Source organism: Procambarus clarkii, chromosome 91 (assembly GCF_040958095.1).
Source record: "Procambarus clarkii isolate CNS0578487 chromosome 91, FALCON_Pclarkii_2.0, whole genome shotgun sequence".
NCBI classification, from domain to species: Eukaryota; Metazoa; Arthropoda; class Malacostraca; order Decapoda; family Cambaridae; genus Procambarus; species Procambarus clarkii.
Window position 1 is genome coordinate 16,580,103 of NC_091240.1, and position 19,513 is coordinate 16,599,615.

A 19,513-nucleotide genomic window follows, 5' to 3' on the forward strand; every position below is an offset into this window, starting at 1 on the left:
ACAACTCTCCCCTGGTAAGTCTCTAAGCGAGTCAGGACCTGGAGCAACAGCCGAACTGGGGGAAAGAGGTACAGAAACCCCCACCGCGACCAGTCTAGCCGAAAGGCATCGACCCCGATGGCCTCGCGATCGGAGAAGGGCGCTGCATAAACGGGAAGACGCCGCGACCACGCCGACGCGAAGATGTCCACTTCGGGGCGCCCGAACGTCTGGCAAAGCCAACGGAAGGACCCGTCGTCGACCGTCCACTCCGTGGAGAGGGGAACGAAGCGAGACAGGGCGTCGGCCAAGAAGTTGGACACGCCCCGTACGTGAACCGCCAGGAGAGCCAAACCCCGAGAACTCAGCAGACGAGTCACCCGAAGCGACCAACCCCAAAGAGACAAGGACCGCATCGAACCCCCGCGGTTCAGGCAATGAACCACCGGAGAGCAGTCCGAATGGAGCCGAATCGTCGATCCGCGGGCCACCCGAATCCTCCCCAGAGCAAACCACACCGCTGCGAACTCCCGCACCGTGCTGTGAGCTCGACGGAAGGACGGATCCCAACGTCCCTGGCCGGCCTGGTGAGCACTGGTCACAAAACCCCAGCCGAAAGACGACGCATCCGTGTACACATCGAGCGAGGGCTCGGGTAGGCGCCAAGGCACTGAACCCCGAAAAACCCGAAGAGGAAGCCGGTGACGCAGCAACCGACGCAAGGCCCCTGGGGGTCGAACTCTGTGATCGCGAGGCGGAAGGGGGGACCCCGAAGGAACCAGAACAGCCGATGAAGCCAAACGCGACCCGGCGGTTAGACCACCATCGCGAAGTTCAGGCTCCCGCACAGCCCCTCGAGCAACCGCTGGATGACCCGAGGGCCTTCCAGAAACAGACGAAGGCGGGACCGCAGCCGCAGGAGAGACTCCGGAGGTAGAGACAAGGAGGCAGTTCGAGAGTTCCAAACAAGACCCAGCCAAGTCCGAACCTGAGAGGGAACCAGATGGGACTTCCTCCAGTTCACCAAGAACCCGAACCCGTTGAGCTGGGAAAGAACCAAATCCCTGGCTAGCAAGCAAGCTGACCGGCTGGGAGCCCAAACCAGCCAGTCGTCGAGGTAGGCCAACACCCGAACACCTAGGAGATGCAAACGAGTCACCACAACCCGTGTATGGGGCGTGAACACGCGAGGTGCCAGGTTCAACCCGAACGGGAGACGACGAAAGTGGTAACTCAGACGCCCCACAACAAAACCGAGCCAGTCCCTGAACCGTGGATGAATCGGGACATGCCAATAAGCGTCCCGGAGGTCCAGGGACACCATCCAAGCGCCCGGCTCCAAGAGGAGCCGAACCTGAGACAGCGTAGTCATCCGAAAGGAGGGGCAATGAACCCAGGGGTTCAGACGGAACACGTCCAGAATGAACCGCAGGTCCGCGCAGTCCCGTTTCGGAACCGGAAACAGACGGGAAACCCATCTGAGGGACGACGTTGTTTCGACAACGCCCAAGCGTACCCACTCCAAGATGACTCGACAGAGCGCAGGGGAAGAAACCTGCCCTGCCAGCCCCGACCCCCCCAAGGGGGGAGGGGCCACCCAACGCCTCCGCAGGCCGCGAGACATGACCCGAAAGGCCCACGAATCGTGGGACCAGGCGCGGGCGAACAGTGCAAGCCGCCCTCCCCCCCCATCGCCCCGTCAATGGGGCAAACCGCGAAAGGGCCGGCGACCCTTACGAGACCCAGAACCCCGCACAGAGCAAACACCACGCCGACCAGACGAGGGAGGGTTCGCAGGAGGAGCCAAACCCGAACCTTACACCAGAGGCCTACCACAACGAGAGGAACCCCGAGCCCTGGCACGACCCTTCCGGGAAGACCCACCCCGGGACCCCCGGAAAACCAACAAGTCCGACATCGGACGACAAGCCGCCGACGCAGCCTGAATAAACTGCGCCACTGCCGACTCCTCAAACAGAAGACGACAAAAAGGTGAAGAACGCCGGAGCCAGAGCCCAAGCAGATTCCACGGAGGAACCCAGCACCGTCTGCCGACACGCGAGACGGGAAGCATAAAACAGGGAAACCGCATCCCGCAAAATCGGCATGAACAGCTTCAACAAGGCAGCCGACGAACGCGCAGCCGAGGACAAGGTGCCGGACCCCGGGACGGACCCAAGCGTCCTCACATCCTACACGAGCCAATCCGAGGACAGCTCCAGAAGGGAAAAGAACCGCAAGGCCGAAGCCATAAGGCCCCGGGCACGCAAGTCCTCCGCAACGAATGCCGCCGAAAGGGTGGGAACCTGCACATGGAGCTGAATAACGCCCACATAACGCGGGGAAAGGCAGGGGCAAACAAGCACTCATTCAGGTACTCAAGCTCGCCCCCAGGAAAACCTGAAGCACCATGGAAGCTTCCCGCCACTCCAGCGTGCGGGAATGACAGAAAGAATGCCAGGAATCCAGAACAAGGGGCAGTCTGCTAGCCAGGAAGACTTCGGAACCTCGTAACGGAGCCAGAAAGGGAACGAAGTCCCAAACCTGAATTCGGACGGATCCATTTCCGAGGCATAATCCGGGTCACGCAGGAGGTAAGCTGCAAAGGCCGCTCGCACCACACCAGGTTGGATGCGATAAGCCGAAAACCTCCGGAAGGACGGAACCGACATACCCGGGGGAACACAGAACCGAACCCGGGGAGGGGCCGACATCAAATCCAACTCGTACGCAGAGGGGGAAAAAGAAAACCCCACTCCTTATAACAATAAGCCCCGCTCAGAGGGAAGAAAAACCCAGGCGGGGTCCAGCGGGATCCAAGGCTCCCAAGTCAGCCCCTCCCCAGCCTCGAGGTCCTTCACCACAGGACCCGAGGCCAAGTCCTCTCCCCATGCCCCGACCCCACAAGACAAGGACGGAGCAGCCGGAAAAGCTGGACGAAGGGGGGCCCACTGGTCAGACCCAGAAGCTTTGGCCGGGAGACAAGACTCGAATGCCTCTGCCGCCCCCCTGGAAGGGGCATCCCCCGAAGCTACCCAAGTCTCAAGATCAAGTAACCCCTGCTCCGACCCCGAAACCCTCAGACACTTCGGGGCCGGAAGCAGGGGAAGGGGGACCAGAACGAACAGAAGGGGAAGGACGAGGAGGTGCAGACTGAACCAGGATCGAAGTGACCCCCACCCCAAAGTCCGGGTCTCGAAAAGCAAAGCGGGGCAGCCCCGGGGCATCCGGGTGAGCAACCAACCGAGCGCGTTGCAACAGACGAAACCTAGACTGCAACACACGTGCCGCCTGTACCCGAAGAGAATCATCAGAGGATTGGGTAAATTGAGTCACAAGCAAGCAGCAACACTCACAGGACTCAGGGTCGAAAGTATCACCGATCCAACAGGCAGCGTGGCAGAGGCAAAAACAATGAGGGTCACCCAGAGACAAGGGGACCGAGCAACCCTCAAACTCACACACAGTGAGTGGGGACTCCGGGGTCACATCCATCGGACCCACGCGCCCCCTAGGGGATTCCCAGGGTCCTGAGCGTTTACTTTACGAGGACTCGCGCTCAGGTAGTCCCAGGCAGGGTGCTGCAAACCGGCGCCCAAAACTACCAAGCGAACCTCTATAGCTGAACCCCAGGGATGTGTACACTCACGGGGACCTAGCAGGGGGCCCACCGAGGAGAACAGTGGAAGGGCAAAAATAAACTGAATAAAATGACAGAACCTCCCACCAGGCAAAAACAAAAACAAAACCTCGCAAGAGGACAGCGAACCCCAAGGAACCCCAAGGCCGCTATGTCGGGAATACAAGCTGTGCAACACCCTGCGCCCCTACCAGTGCAAACAGCCTCTTACCTGCCGGTAACAAGGGAGAACAGAACACCCAAGAGCCCAACAGGCGGCCGAAAAACCGAAAGGTAAAACGGACCAGCAGAGGCAGACCCCGAGGAGCCTGTGGAAGGTAGCCCCAAGGGCAGTACTTACAGGGCACCTAGGGAAGGCAGCCCTAGGCGCATGCAGCCCGAGTACTGAAGATAACTCCTGGCTCTCGCACCCACAAAACCAACACCACACGCAAAGCACAGTGCAGTAGCGACACCGAAGCCAGAGCACACGACCTTCGCCTATAGCATCAGCCTCAAGAACTGAGGTGTGGGTAGCCGGCGTGGAGGGTCTGGGGCTCCCCCTTCCCCCTCCCGGAGAAGAGGGAGCTGTGCAGACAGCGGCGCAGCGGCGTGTGACGTCACACTAGTTTGCTTGTTTTCTGTTGGGGAGTTCTATCCACTAGTTCGGCTTTTGGTAGCAATTTTAACCAGAATAGGGGTTTGTTTTGAGGTGCGTACCTTTCTGGGTGCCTGTTCTGGTCGATGGCAGACATAGAATGCTTCCAACCACACAGGGGTTACTATAGGCCATTGCTCCCCTTGCCTCTCTAAGGGGGGCCCGGTTCTGGCTGTGGTCCCCGGTAGGCCTAAGAACTCCATACACATGACTGATGCCAAAGTCTGACATTAGAATATCAGCCTGGGAAAGCTCCGGGGAGCCGACGGTGCTCCCCCCCAGAAAAACAACATTTTTCCAATTTTTTTTTATGTACCTGTATACAGCTCATTGAATCTTTATGATAAATTAAATAAACATATTCATATTAAATAAACATAAATACTGTATTCATATAAAATTCACTTCTTAACATACTGGGATGAAATTTTCCAGACACTTGCCACAAAAATTGGAGACTTGTATAACATTTTCCAGTAATTTTCATTAAATTCAAATATTTTTTTTTGAGTTCCTGGCCCCTTAACCACTGCACGGCACTGCGCAAAGCACCTTGAGGCTCTCAATGGGGGGTGCACAACGCGCCTCAGGGATCTTGTAGGTATAGCGTATCATTCAAAACTCCTGCAGCTACACGGGGTTTACATCAGCTTCCTCAGGGCACTACTAAACAGATGAAAACATACTGGGATGAAATTTTCACAAAAATTTGAAAATTTGAAAAGGTGAACGCATTCTTGGAAAAGCTGCCCTGATAAAGCAGTGACAACCCGGTGTGTGAAAATGTTTAATTAATTTATCACTTTCGCAGGTATATGTCGCTTGAGCGTGACACATTTTTTTCTCTTGAATGCACCCAAACACCGCGCTCAAGCATCATTTGAGCAAATATTTCTATAAAATCCAATTCTTATCCGATCGACTTGGGGATTGTATACATGTTTGCCATGAAATTTCCGTTTTCTTTATTAACCACATTGCCTATTTGAGAAAACGGCATTGTATTGTATCTTCGTGGTAAGACTATTATATTGTTGGCACAACGAGTGTATTCGACGTAGTTTTTTATTTGGTGCTGGTCTAACGCATCCTTGTGTGACCTTTGAAATGAAATTTGGATGAAATTCCCAAGAAGAGAGAGTCCGCCTGACTCAGAGGTGGATTCTCCTTCCACACCATAACCCCTCTCCTCCTCCCCACCTCCCCATCGTCTCCCTCAAGCCAGCAACTACTCTTCATAAGGTAAAGTAAATATTAAAACACTACAACAAAACATTTATATTTACATGTGCAGTTTTATATTTACATAAAAAAAGTCATACAAGTATGGATGTTTTTGGGAGTGGAACGGATTAAATTTATTTCCTTTATTTTAAATGGGGAAATTTGTTTCTTAAGACGAGTTTTCCAGGTAACGAGCTCGGTGCCAGAACGGATTAAACTCGTTAATAGAGGTTCCACTGTATCTACGCTTTCACTTCAGTTATATTTATGACAAAGCATTTAAAATGTAGCTTATATTTCTGCCTTTCTGTTGACATAGAAAACTTTTGTTTATTACATTATATAGATAAAATATTGATCTTCAGAAGGTTGTAGTTGTAACATCCATTATAAACAACATTATTATTGCAAAGAGTAGGAGTTTCAAAGTCTCATTTGTATGGTTACCTTCTCATATAGGTTTTGTCCAGCATGATGACACAAACAAGGCAGCTAAAACTGAATGTGATAAGCCTGAAATTGAGTTGGATATGGGCATTCCAATCTCTTCTGTAAATGCCGCAATATTTTTGGTAATTAGGGAAGACAGACGAGCAGTCACTGACACACAAAAGCCAGAAAGCACGAGTATAAAGAGCTATGACATGTTTAGAACCGATAATTATACGAACGGGAAGCATAAAACATCCGCTAGACAGTGTGACATTGTAATTTCCAGAATTAGGCTGGGATATCGATATGTATCGCAGGTGGCTGCAGGTAATGAATGCCCCCAATGGTGAACATTCCAATTGTAAACTATGTGAACAAGAGCTGGGACATGCTCTCCAACACCATATCTGTGATTGCCCTGTTATAAGTGACTTCAGGTCAAATGGTATGAGGTACTTTGAGCTCTGTGATTACTTCATACACTTATTGGAAGATATTCTTATGCTGTACCTAGATTTTGCTAATGGGGGTTAATAGATAACATCAGCCTTACATTTTATGTTCTCACCTGATTAGTCAGAGATTATTTTTTTTTTTGTTGAAGCTGGTAGTTTATCCATGATTCCATGTATAACTAACCATCCTGTGAGATGGGAATATTATATGAACTTATAGCTAGTTTTTTATATACAGTATACTGTGTAATCTTTCATATAGAATAGGGTAGCAGCACATTGCTGTGTATCCCTAAGCTTGTTAATAATAACAAAAAAAGTTAGTTCCTATGAATAGAGAGAGCGACGGTCAAGAAACCTTCTTTAAAATATGAATATCTTTCCTCTCTACAAATGTTCCAACAATGTGTAAATATTTCATTCAAAATGATCTGCTACCAGAAATTTTAGCCAAATATCCCCAGTTTGCTAACTGTAGGTAGAAACTAAGTGATTGTAACCTATCCACCGCTGCCCACTGGATGGGGGGGGGCGGTGTGCAGGACAAACATATCAATTGTGACACTAGCTCTCCACATGTCAGTTGCTTAATTTAGAAACTGTACTTGTGGTCGATCTCGAACCCATTGATGATGTGACGACTTATACTGAATTTTGTAACTAGTTCATCAAGATTGTAACTTGCTGCCTCTGTAACTCTTTCCACTACTGCCCACAAGATGGGTATGGGGTGCATAATAAACGAACTAAACTAAATAAGATCTAATCTCTGTGATTAAAATGCAAAAATGACTTTGTCACTGCCTTTTTGATATGATACAATCATAAGCTTTATTTGTGAATCGCTATTAAACAGTAAATCAGAGAGCGTATAGGGTTCGGTGTTCCATGTGCGAAGAAATGGAGATTTTATATAAGTACAGTACATGGTAGTTTAAGTAGCAAACGCATACCAGCAAATAACAATTAGTATCTATAACAAAACTATTGTTCTATGGAGTCGATTTAACTTCCAGCCATGTATTTTTAAATAATCTTTAATGTTTTCTGGCTAGTTATTTTAAATTTCATTAAAAAAATGCATTCTACTTGTTAACATCATAAATTAAATTTGCAATAATTTGAGCAGAGAAGTGCGACGAATGGATGACTGTACAGAAGGCTGATAAGTCAGCAAACACTTTCCAGACAACAATATATCTTGGATAAGTCGCTCCACAATATTGTTGCTTGGACCATCGACTTCCTTTGATGTTACATATATACATCTTATTTTGTTATGAATTTATATTTTTTCAGAGTAAAATTATGTTTTCTCATGTTCTGCATCCAGCACCAACATTATAGTGAGTAAATATACCATATTACTTCAATAATTACGTAATGCTAGGAGGGTTTGAGTAGCTTTGGGTCTTTAGGTGGACCGAATCTCCAATAGATGAGGCGAGAGTCACCCTATTTCTTGCCCAGGCAAGTCGAAACTTAAATTAAAATTGCTATATCTTTCGTCTCCAACATGATATATTTCCTTTGATGCACTCACAATAACGATTATAACTCAGTCTTTCTTTAGGAATGTAATATTTTAGGCTTTATTGGCATATCTTTGTTAATTACACAATATATTAGCAAGTGTGTATGCGTCTGCACTCCATGCCCGACAAGCTACTGAACACCACTATAAAAACATGTATCTTCACTTGAGCTTTAAATATTTATATTGTAATGTATTTAAATTGAAGCTTATATTTCTAGCTTTCTTAAGACATATAAAACATTTGTGTTTATTAACGAATTTATGTAAAATAGACATTGTTCTGAGAGAGAATTGCTCTGTCGATCAGTCTGTGCAGGGGTCGGAGCTCTTTGATTATTTAAACAGATGAATCTTCATTAGAACTTTAATTATATCTATGGTAAAGTGTTTAAAATGAACCTTATATTTCTATCTTTCTTGGGGCCTACAAAACATTTACGATTATTTACATATTTACGTGAAATAAACATTGTTCTGAGAGTGAGAGTTGCTCCGTCGATCGATCTGTGTGGGGTCGGAGCTCGGCGATTATAAAAGTACACGTATCTTCGCTTTAAATTTAAATATGCACATGGTAGGGTATTTAAAATGAAGCTTATATTTCTGTCTTTATTACGACATATAAAACTCTTACGTTTATTAAAGACACTGCGTGAAATAGGCATGGTTCTGAGATGAATACTGCGGGTTTCGAGCTGGACGAGCGATGAAAACTGTCACTTTTAAAACAACTACAAATATCTTCGGTTTACTTAAAATATTTGTCTGGTAGAGGTTTTATATATAGATCATGTTTCTGTCTTTCTTCCTGACTAATAAATAATTTTGGTTAAATAAGTTATCAAGATGTTTTCAATAATATTCTTTCGGCGTTCGTCTTTTCCAACACGGACGACCCTTTTGGAAATGCGATACTTGGGTTAACCATTACATAGTTGGGTCTGATTCCAACTGGGGTTCGAATAGTATCATCAGCAAATAGTATAGGTTTAAGAATGTTAGAAACAATTGGCAAATCATTGATAATGTTAACATTATCAATATGAAGTTGAATTTGGTTTGATGATTTACTTCCAGTGAGCTCAGGTGAGTTCGAGTGATTTGTTGTAGAGAAATGCAATGGCCGGAGGTAAAAATCTAGAACTGTATTCAACTGTAAATATCTGTTGTTAGTGCCCTCTTTAGAAGGACATAGCTGCTGTGAAAAAGTTCAACACCAGGCAATAAAAATCATTCCAGAACTAAGTAGACTCATACTAGAGGGGCCACATGACGGGGCGGATCTCATAAACTTTTATAATACTGAATAATTTGGAGGATGTTGATTCGGAATATTTCTTCAAAAGGCCAAATGTAACACAAACAAGGATCAACAGGTTCAAGCTCAACAAGATGTAGGACTGAGAACGACGTTTTAACAAACAGGATTTATTAATCCTGTCAATCAATCTTATATTGTTTCTGCTGTATTGTGCCTACCAATTTGTTGTCAACTACCATTTTAAGCTGTCATTGCAATCAATCTTAGCTACCTATGTGCTTTAATATACTGTACCTACAATTTTCTCTCATCTTTTTTTTTTTTTTTTTTTTTCATTTCATGTAATGTTATCATTTTTTTGTCTATAAATTTTGCATGTATTTACCTCCTTAAAATTTTCTTAGATTAAGGACCTGCCCGAAACGCTGCGCGTGCTAGTGGCTTTACAAGACTGTAATTACCATATTTGTATCCTCACATTCCTTATGTACATTCTTGTATATGCATAAATAAATAAATAAATAAATTAACCAACCGAAGCCGTAAACGCCAAAACACCTCAAAATTGTTAAAATCCAAATGGAAAAGATCATCAGGGTAAATAGGGAGACCATTAACAAGCCGTCGGTTTTCTGTTCTCGACGAGGCCACTAAAGTGTTAGTGGTCCTCGGGTAAATTCAGGTAAATAACTAGAAGCAGTACAAAATTTTAAAATGACATACCCATTGGATAAAACCGCACGTGTTTCAACTTTATCACGGAGTTGAGTAGTAGTTGACACATATCTGGACTGTAGTATGTATCTTGATAATTGACCAGACTTGCCACAGTGTCTATATACTTTATACATTGTGTAGCGGCACACACAGCACCTCGCGGCCCGCCAGTAATGTTTACATCCGTGACGTCACGCAGACAGATCGCACACATATTTTGACCATTTCGGACACAAAATTTGTACGTTTCGTATATGTATTATTGCTCAATATTAAAACCCAGATATAATGCTATTATCAGTTAAAATCTTCTACTTAACAGGCATATAGTTATTAAATCAAGTTTAGTGATGTGATGAACATAATTTGGGTTTCGTAAGAACGCCGCCCGCCAGCGTAAACGCAACAAACCCGAATGTCCACAAACTTGATCGTGTTTGATCGTTTATTTATAATAATAATAATAATAATAATTTTTATTTAGGCAAAGGTACATACATAAAGATATTTTACAAAGTTTGTTGGCTTTATAGATAGAGCTAGTACATACAATGCCTAAAGCCACTATTACGCAAAGCGTTTCGGGCAGGAAAAAACACTACAGACTAAAGCTTAAAACTAATGGGTAAAAAGAAAAAAATGCGTTGAGTACAAATAAAAATAGAGGTAAAAGAGGGGGGAACATTGTTGAAAAAACAGCACAAATACAATTACAAATTATTACAGAAAATTACATTAAAACAGCGTTGATTTGAAAAACAAAAAAAAAACAAAAAACATACATGGGTTGACAATAGAGGGGTAAGGTAGGTTACAGGGAATTTATTAGGTATAGCTTCGTTTTTAACTTAAACTGGTTGAGAGAGGTACAGTCTTTAACATGGTTGGGAAGGTCATTCCACATTCTGGGCCCCTTGATTTGTAGAGCATTTCTGGTTGGATTAAGTCGTACTCTAGGAATATCAAAACTGTATTTATTTCTGGTGTGGTGCTCATGGGTTCTGTTACAACCTTCTATGAAGCTTTTGAGATCAGGATTGGCATTACAGTTTAGCGTTTTATATATGTATAATACACATGAGAGAATGTGCAGTGACTTAATGTCTAACATATTCAGGGATTTGAGTAGGGGGTACCGAGTGATGTCTGGGGCCAGAATTGGATATTGTCCTAATAGCAGCTTTGTGTTGAGTAATTAGAGGACGTAAGTGATTTTGGGTAGTAGAGCCCCAAGCACAAATACCATAGTTTAGATATGGATAGATAAGGGAGTAATAGAGAGTCACCAGGGCAGGGCGTGGTACATAATATCTGATCTTAGAAAGAATGCCCACAGTTTTTGAAACTTTTTTTGATATGTTTAGAATGTGTCCCTGGAAATTCAGCTTGTGGTCAATGAGAATGCCAAGGAATTTGCCATCTAATTTGTTACAAATTTGGGTATTGTTTATTTTGAGATTTATTTGATTAGAGGATTTATTGCCAAACAGAATATAGAAAGTTTTGTCAATGTTAAGGGTGAGTTTGTTGGCAGTTAGCCACAGATGGACTTTATTTAGCTCAGTATTTACTGTGGCATTTAGAGCAAGGGGATCAGGACTGGAGTAAATGAAGGTTGTGTCGTCAGCAAATAGGTTTGGTTTGAGGTGTTGGGAGGCATTTGGAAGGTCATTAATGTAGATGAGAAAGAGGAGAGGGCCAAGTATGCTGCCCTGGGGAACACCAATGTTGATGGTTAGGGTGGGAGAAATTGTATTATTCACAGAAACACATTGGAGCCTGTCAGTAAGGTAGGATTTGAGGTATTGTAGGGAGTGTCCTCTGACACCATAATGATGTAATTTAAGAAGAAGGTTTTGGTGGTTGACAGTATCGAAAGCTTTACGCAGGTCATTTATTTATTTATTTCATTTATTTATTTTATTCATTTATAAGAAGGTTAAATTCATTTATTCATACAAGAAGGTACATTGGGATTGTGAGGATACATAGTATAGTAATTACAATCTTGTAAAGCCACTAGTACGCGCAGCGTTTCGGGCAGGTCCTTAATCTAAGAAAATTTTATGTAGGTAAATACTTGCAAAATTTATAAAAAAAAATGATAACAGTTACAAAGCAAGAAAAAAAATAAAAGATGAGAGAAAATTGTAGGTATATTAAGCACATATGTAGCTCAGATTGATTGCAATGACAGCTTGAATGGTAGTTTAACAAAAATTAGTAGGCACAATACAGCATATATGGCTAGCACATAAAAGAAGACAGCAATGAACACAATAATAAAGTTGTTTGGGTTAAGTACATAAAGATTGGGTAACACTAGATACAGAGCAAATTTAAAGATCAGTGTAGGAAACTACGAAGATGAAATTAACTACTTTTTGGTTTTGTTTTTAAATGAGGCAAAAGTTTGACAGCTTTTCAATTCACTAGGGAGTGCGTTCCATAGACTAGGTCCCTTAATTTGCATAGAGTGTTTGCACAGATTAAGTTTGACTCTGGGGATATCAAAGAGATATTTATTTCTGGTGTGGTGATAATGGGTCCTATTACATCTGTCCAGGGAGAGTTTCAGAGCATGGTTTGCATTTAAGAACAGGGTTTTGTAGATGTAGTTGACACAAGAGAATGTGTGGAGGGAGTTAATATTTAGCAAGTTTAGGGATTTAAACAAGGGAGCTGAGTGTTGTCTGAAAGTAGAATGTGTTATTATTCTGATAGCAGATTTTTGCTGGGTGATGATGGGCTTAAGGTGGTTTGTAGTGGTTTTTTAAGTGTTACCTGGGACGCGGTCGGGTCAAGAAGTACCTGCTTTGCGACTAGGAGTGAAGTTGGTATTGGTGTTTAGCTCTGTCTACACACAAGGAGACTGACTAGTATTAATCGCCTTCTACACATCTCCCCCCGTGCTGGGTACTGAGATGGAGACTCAGTCACCAGAAGAACTGGCTACTTCCCACGGCAATATTCACATGGACTCAGAAAGCAGCCAGTCAGTCGAGGAGGGTGAGTTTCAAGAAGTTCTAACCAGGCAACAGAAGAAACGGAGAAGAGATGATGTAAGGCTTAGTGTTGACTGTAATGGTACACATAACGGAAACGACAAGAGAATGAAGAACGACGCCGAGACTGATCAAACCAGTGTCGACGAACGGACAGAACTATGTTAGGAAGGTGAGGGTCAGCGGAGGTGGAGGCTTCTCTTCCCTGCCTCATGCACACTGGCCTATCATCAGAAGCTGCTGTGGACAGCCAGACTTGGAAGAGAACACCGCAAGTTCGAGCCCCTGCTGAAGGAAGGTGTGAACAGACCTTACTTAACGGTAGGTTCTATGGAGGCAGTTGTATTTCTTACCCAGCAAGGATATGAAGGAATTGTTATGGAAATACCGGAGGAGAACGAGAAGCTGACGAAGGTAATTATCTATAAATACCCTCAGATTCTAGACCCCGAATTCATCCTCGACGACCAACGACTTGTGTGGGCCAAGCGTCACCTTATGAAAGGTGAAGCTAGGAATCAGGTGGTGGCTCTAGTGAGAGGTGAAGTTCCCGAGAGAGAGTTCATCACCGGGGCTGGCTACAGGCATGTAGCAAAGTATGTAGAAGAGCCCATAATATGCCTGAAATGCTGCAGATGGGGGCATAAATCCTGGAGCTGTCAAAATGATCCACGATGTCGTTTCTGCGGAAAGTCTCACCTCTCTAATGTGTGTAGAAACAGACTTAATCTGGGTGAGAAAATAGTTCCCAGATGCTGCAACTGTGGAGGCGTTCACAATGCCAGCTCAGCTGTGTGTAGCAAGAGGCCGAGTATGGCTGTTCTCCGGCCGGTGAATGTTACAGAGCAAGCAAGAGCTCTTACCCAGACACCGGGAGCACAGCAAAACAGTCTGCCCCAAACAGCACCAGTGAACCGGACGAATGCGTGGGTAAAGGAGTCACCTTTACTTCGTCAGGCTCAAGCAACAAGCAGCCACGCCACCACTCAGGACTCCGGCAGTGACAGTGTAACGGTGAGTGAAGTGGCTACTGTGGCTCAGAAAGAGGGCCATAATGATATGGTCAAGGAGGTGTGGGCTGAACTAAGAAAAGTTGGCGAGTTCCTCCGAAATCTTGGGCAGAGAATCGAATCCATCGAGGTGAAATTATACATTCAGGTGAAGGTCAAGGAAAGTCACAAAACAGTGAAGGAAAGTCAGGGTATAGTGGCTGAGGACATTAATGAAATATTGAGTGATGAAATGAAGGAAAGTGAAGTGTGTGAGAATGATGATAGTCGTAGTGAAAGGAAGAACCCTATAATTACACATAAAATGAAGGAATCATTTGGGCCAATAATGGACGTCACAGGATTGAAAAAATCTCTTGAGAAACGCAATGTCGCTTTTACTGGTGAACTTGGGAGGAGGTGGGAGATGTTATACAAGGTATGGCTATCATTTAGTGAACTTATTGGGATGACTTAGACAGTGAATTGTTTAATAATGGATCACCCTAGACTGAAAGTGTTGTCATGGAATGTTAATGGTTTAAGAAACAGGGTTACAGATGTTCATTGTTATGTGATGGGAAATGATATTGATGTTGTAGCTCTCCAGGAGACAGGGGATAGGAATGAAGGCTTATTGAAATTAAATGGCTATAAAGGGTTTCACCTCTTCGCCGCAAATAACATCAGAGGGACGTCGATTTATGTTAAGAACTCCATACCAGCAGAGTTAGTAGAACCGCCATCAAAAACGCAAGGTATAGAGTGTCTGTGTTAAGTTATCATTAAGGGAAGGGGAATTTATTGTAGTTAATTTGTATGTATCCAGGAACTGCTTCGACGCTAACTATTTACCTGACTGCATTTATACTAATCCTTTACTGGTCATTGGGGACCTTAATGCTCGGCACACAAGCCTTGGGACAGTGATTTTTTTTTTTTGAGATATATACAAGAGTTGTTACATTCTTGTACAGCGTAGTACACGTAGCGTTTCGGGTAGGTCCCTGGAACACGATCCCCGTATCCAGGAACTGCTTCGAAGCTAACTATTTACCTGACTGCATTTATACTAATCCTTCACTGGTCATTGGGGACCTTAATGCTCGGCACACAAGCCTTGGGACAGTGGGTAGTATTAATGCTAATGGGGTCAAGTGGTTACAGTTTCTACAAGATCATCCAGATACCTGTCTCTTGGGAAACAATGAACCAACTCACATCAGGGGAGGACGGCTTGACTATGCCTGCATTTTAAACTCTCAGGGGATTATGGGGGAGGCTCGGGTTGTTCGGGAACTACTTAGTGACCACTTTGCCTTGAATGTTGAATTACCACTGGGGAAAAAACAAGTCCACTTTCAAAGGAAAAGGCTAAATATTAATAAAGATATGAAAAATTATTTTATTCAAAATATGGGAGATTGGTATCAACATTACACGCCGCTCTGCGTTGATAGTTTTTACGAGGACATGGTCGAGAACATAGAGAAATTAGTACAGAGGGAAAATAACGGGGGCAGGGGAAGCAAGACGCATGGACCTAAGAAATTTAAATATTCCAATGATCAGCAAGTCAAGGTGTGGGAGAGAATGCTACGGAGTGCACATAAAGAATGGTTAAAAAATGGAATGAGGGATGTAGAGAAAAATACAATGTTGGAAGTGGCTAGGGAATGCAGTCAGGTGTGGAAGGAGGCGCGGGACAGATACTGGCAAGACTTTGCTCAGTCCATTGGTAATACTAAGAACCTTAAAGACATATGGAGAGCAGAGCAGTAAATAAAATCAGGGGTTGTAAGACCAAATTCATTGCTCACTCAGATCCAGGGAAGGTTGCTAATGAGTTAGTAGATAAATGGGCTAGTGCTGCTGGTATGGAGTCCTTACCTGCAGACACGAGAATCACCATTGAGTCATGGGAAAATATTAGAAATGGAGTAACTTCATGTGCCTTAAATACAAGATCTGTAACATGCACTGAGATAACTCACGATGAGCTACTGGATGCTATAAAAAGTGGCAGCTCTACTGCTCCGGGGAAAAGATAGAGTAACGTATGACATACTTAATTATTTAGCCGGTATGAAACCTAGTCCCTTACTTGATTTTTTTAATATGAGTTATAGAGAGGGAAAGTTACCAAGAAAATGGAAAGAGGCTGTCATCATTTCTATCCCTAAATCAAACGGAGGCTACAGACCTGTCTCCTTAATATCCTGCTTTTGTAAAATGATGGAAAGGATTTTGTTAAATAGGCTACTCTACCTTGTAGGTGATAACATGTCCAGTAATCTCTTTGGTTTTATCAAAGGCAAAAGTACTGCGGATTGTCTCTTAAAGTGTTTGTCTAATGTGGATGACAATTGTAGTTTTTGTTGATCTACAAGGTGCATTTGATAAAGCCAATGGGGAAGTAATCTTATACGAATTAGCCAATCTGGGAATAACAGGGAGATTGCTACACTGGATAAGGGATTGTCTACAAGGCAGAAAAGGTTGGGTGTATTACCAGGGATACATGTCTGAGGAACGGATGTTTCAGTTAGGTACCCCCCAAGGGGGAGTTTCAAGTCCCACCTTATTCAATGTATTAATGAACAGATTAGCATCAGAGATGTATCCTCCAGGGGTCACGACAATCATATATGCTGATGACATTCTTATCCAAGGCACTTCTGGGAACAAAATTCAAGAACCGCAACTCTGTTCTCAATGTATTTAATCTATATGCTCCAGCAGGAAAGTTAAATTATATTGATCTTCCGGCCTGCGCTCAAGCAGAGCCCACCATCATTCTTGGTGACTACAATGCTAGACACAAGGACATTGGTGGCTCTCGCTTCAGTAACGGTAATGGGAATCAACTGCTGTCGCTACTAAATAGTCACCAAGATGTGCAGATTGTGGGTGACCTTGAACCCACGCATATTTGTGGCGGCATTCTAGACCTCTGTGTTGGTTTCAACGTCTCTCACGTCTGGTGCACATCATCTATTGTAACAAATTTGTTGTCAGATCATCACCCTAGATTGACTACTCTATGTATAGGAAATACCATCCTGCCCGGTGGGACTTTCAAACGCAAACGGCTCAGTGTTCCTCCTGCTCGACGTGAAGACTTTGTTGCTCATGTGTCAGAGTGGTACAGCACTTATGATCCCTCCACAGTCCAGACATTTAACGACGGTCTAGTACAGAGCATTCAGATGTTTGCTGACCCTTTAGGTCGGCCCCCTGCACCATCCAATAGTCGCAACGATATGAAAGGTAATAAACGCCATGCCTATTACAATGACCCCAAACTGCGTACTTTGAAACGCACTGCCAGACGAGTTGGGCTTGCATATAGGGAAACACGTACGCCAGCAATGCTCAAGCTCTTTCAGAAAGCCCTAGCCAAGGCGAGGGAGCGCATGACAGAGCTCAGGCAAGATAACTGGGAAACTTTTGTTAACAGTCTCAACTCTCACACCCCCCTCAGCCAGGCATGGAAGGATATTAAAAGAATTAAAGGCGATAAGCTCGGCCAAGTAGCACACCCTCACCCTCTACACAGAGCAAACGAGTTAGTCGATGCTTGGGCAACCACCTCTAGCTTCAATAATCTTCCCCCAGACATACAGTTCAGATTAAATGCTGGTTACGGAGATCGAGAAAGGCTCGTTGACTTCATGCTCCACAAGGAAGATGAATGTAACGTGCCATTTACTGAGTTTGAATTACTCGCGGCCCTAAACAAAGGCAAAGCCACATCCCCCGGTGAAGATGGTATCACTTATGACATATTGCGTCTGCTCTCTTTAGTACCAGGGAATCCCCTGCTTGAGCTGTATAATATGAGCTAATAATTCCGGGCTCAACCGGCAGACATAGGTCTGGCAATCATAATAATTCCGGGCTCAACCGGCAGACATAGGTCTGGCAATCATAATAATTCCGGGCTCAACCGGCAGACATAGGTCTGGCAATCATAATAATTCCGGGCTCAACCGGCAGACATAGGTCTGGCAATCATAATAATTCCGGGCTCAACCGGCAGACATAGGTCTGGCAATCCAATAGGGAAGGCGGCTGCATAATAATTCCGGGCTCAACCGGCAGACATAGGTCTGGCAATCCGATAGCGAGGGTGGCAGCTAGGGCGGCTGTATAATAATTCCGGGCTTATCCGGCAGGCCAGAATCTAAAAAATCCGGCGGCGAAGGAGGCTGCATTAACATTTTTATGCCTAACCCGTAGACAATATTTCTGGCCAATCCAACTCGAGGGCGGATACTGAATAGATAAAATTCCCCGGCTTAACCGGCAGACTATAATTCTGGCAAGCTAGCGGCTAGGGCAATGGTATATAAGAATTCCGTATTAATCGTCGGACAATCGTCTGTCAATCCAGCAGCGTGGTGAGCTGCATAAAATTTCCGGGCTTCACCGTCAGACAATAGGTCTGGCAATCCAGCAGCGTGGTGAGCTGCATAAAAAATCCTGGCTTAACCGACAGATAATAATTCTGGCAATCCATCAGCGATGGAGGCTGCATAAGAATTCCGTCTTAAACAGCGGACAATATGTCTAGCTGCGTAAAAAGGTTCCGGGCTTAACCGGCGGACAATATTTCCGGCAAACCAGCATCGAGGATACTGAATAAAAATTCTCGGGCTTAACCGGCAGACAATAATTCTGGCAAGTTTAGCGGCGCGGGCAAGGCTGTATAAGAATTTCGTCGTAATCAGCGGACAATAGGACTGTTGGCTGCATAACATGTTCTGCCTAGGCATGACCTAGCTGGCCTGGCTAGAGCGGCTGCAGGCCGCGTGGGAAAACAGCGCTGGGCACACGCCGACACTTGGGAGGAACCTAGCTTTTACATTAAGAACATAAGATAACACATTACCTTGGAGAAAGTTGAGTACTGTAGACCGACCCTAGCTTTTCAGCTTGTGAGGTTGAAGGGCCCCCTGAGATAAACTCAACCAGGGTGGGGCTGTGATCGTGGTACAATCGTAGTTTTCATGGCTTCTTGAAGTCCCAAGAACACAAGAGTCCCAAGTTATTCCTTTTTCTTGCGAAGCGAAGCGTGTTTGTAGCAAAAAATTTTTCTTTGACTTGTGAAGCGGGGCGAGGCTGTAGCAAGAAAGAACGCATGTCGATTGATTGATTGATGAAGATTAAGCCACCCAAAAGGTGGCACGGGCATGAATAGCCCGTAAGTGGTGGCCCTTTTAAGCCATTACCAGTATCAAGAGCTGATACTGGAGATCTGTGGAGGTGCGAATGCACCCTGCATGACGGGAGATGTCTCCCTTATGAATGTGTTAAGATGAAGATGAAGCAACCCAAAAGGTGGCACGGGCATAAATAGCCCGTAAGTGGTGGCCATTTTAAGCCATTACCAGTGTCAAGAGCTGATACTGGAGATCTGTGGAGGTGCGAATGCACCCTGCATGATGGGAGATGTCTCCCTTGTGAATGTGTTAAGATGAAGATGAAGCCGCCCAAAAGGTGGCACGGGGATGAATAGCTCGTAAGTGGTGGCCCTTTTGAGCCATTACCAGTATCAAGAGCTGATACTGGAGATCTGTGGAGGTGCGAATGCACCCTGCATGGCGGGAGATGTCTCCCTTGTGAATGTGTTAT

At 44.7% G+C, this 19,513-nt stretch overlaps 1 protein-coding gene across 3 annotated transcripts in view; it reads right to left on the minus strand.

Annotated features, from left to right (window-relative positions):
* PNPase (polyribonucleotide nucleotidyltransferase 1) overlaps positions 1-10,083 on the minus strand; it is a 343,937-nt gene extending 333,854 nt beyond the window's left edge. For 2 of the 3 annotated variants that reach the window (XM_045767791.2, XM_069318828.1), the window contains exon 1: positions 9,889-10,077. In XM_045767791.2, coding sequence (XP_045623747.1) covers positions 9,889-10,016 — 128 coding nt within the window. In that variant the 5' untranslated portion in view covers positions 10,017-10,077. Of the gene's footprint in view, positions 1-9,888 lie in introns of all 3 variants that reach the window. The other variant, XM_045767790.2, reaches the window with a different exon arrangement.
* Positions 10,084-19,513: the final 9,430 nt, after the last annotated feature.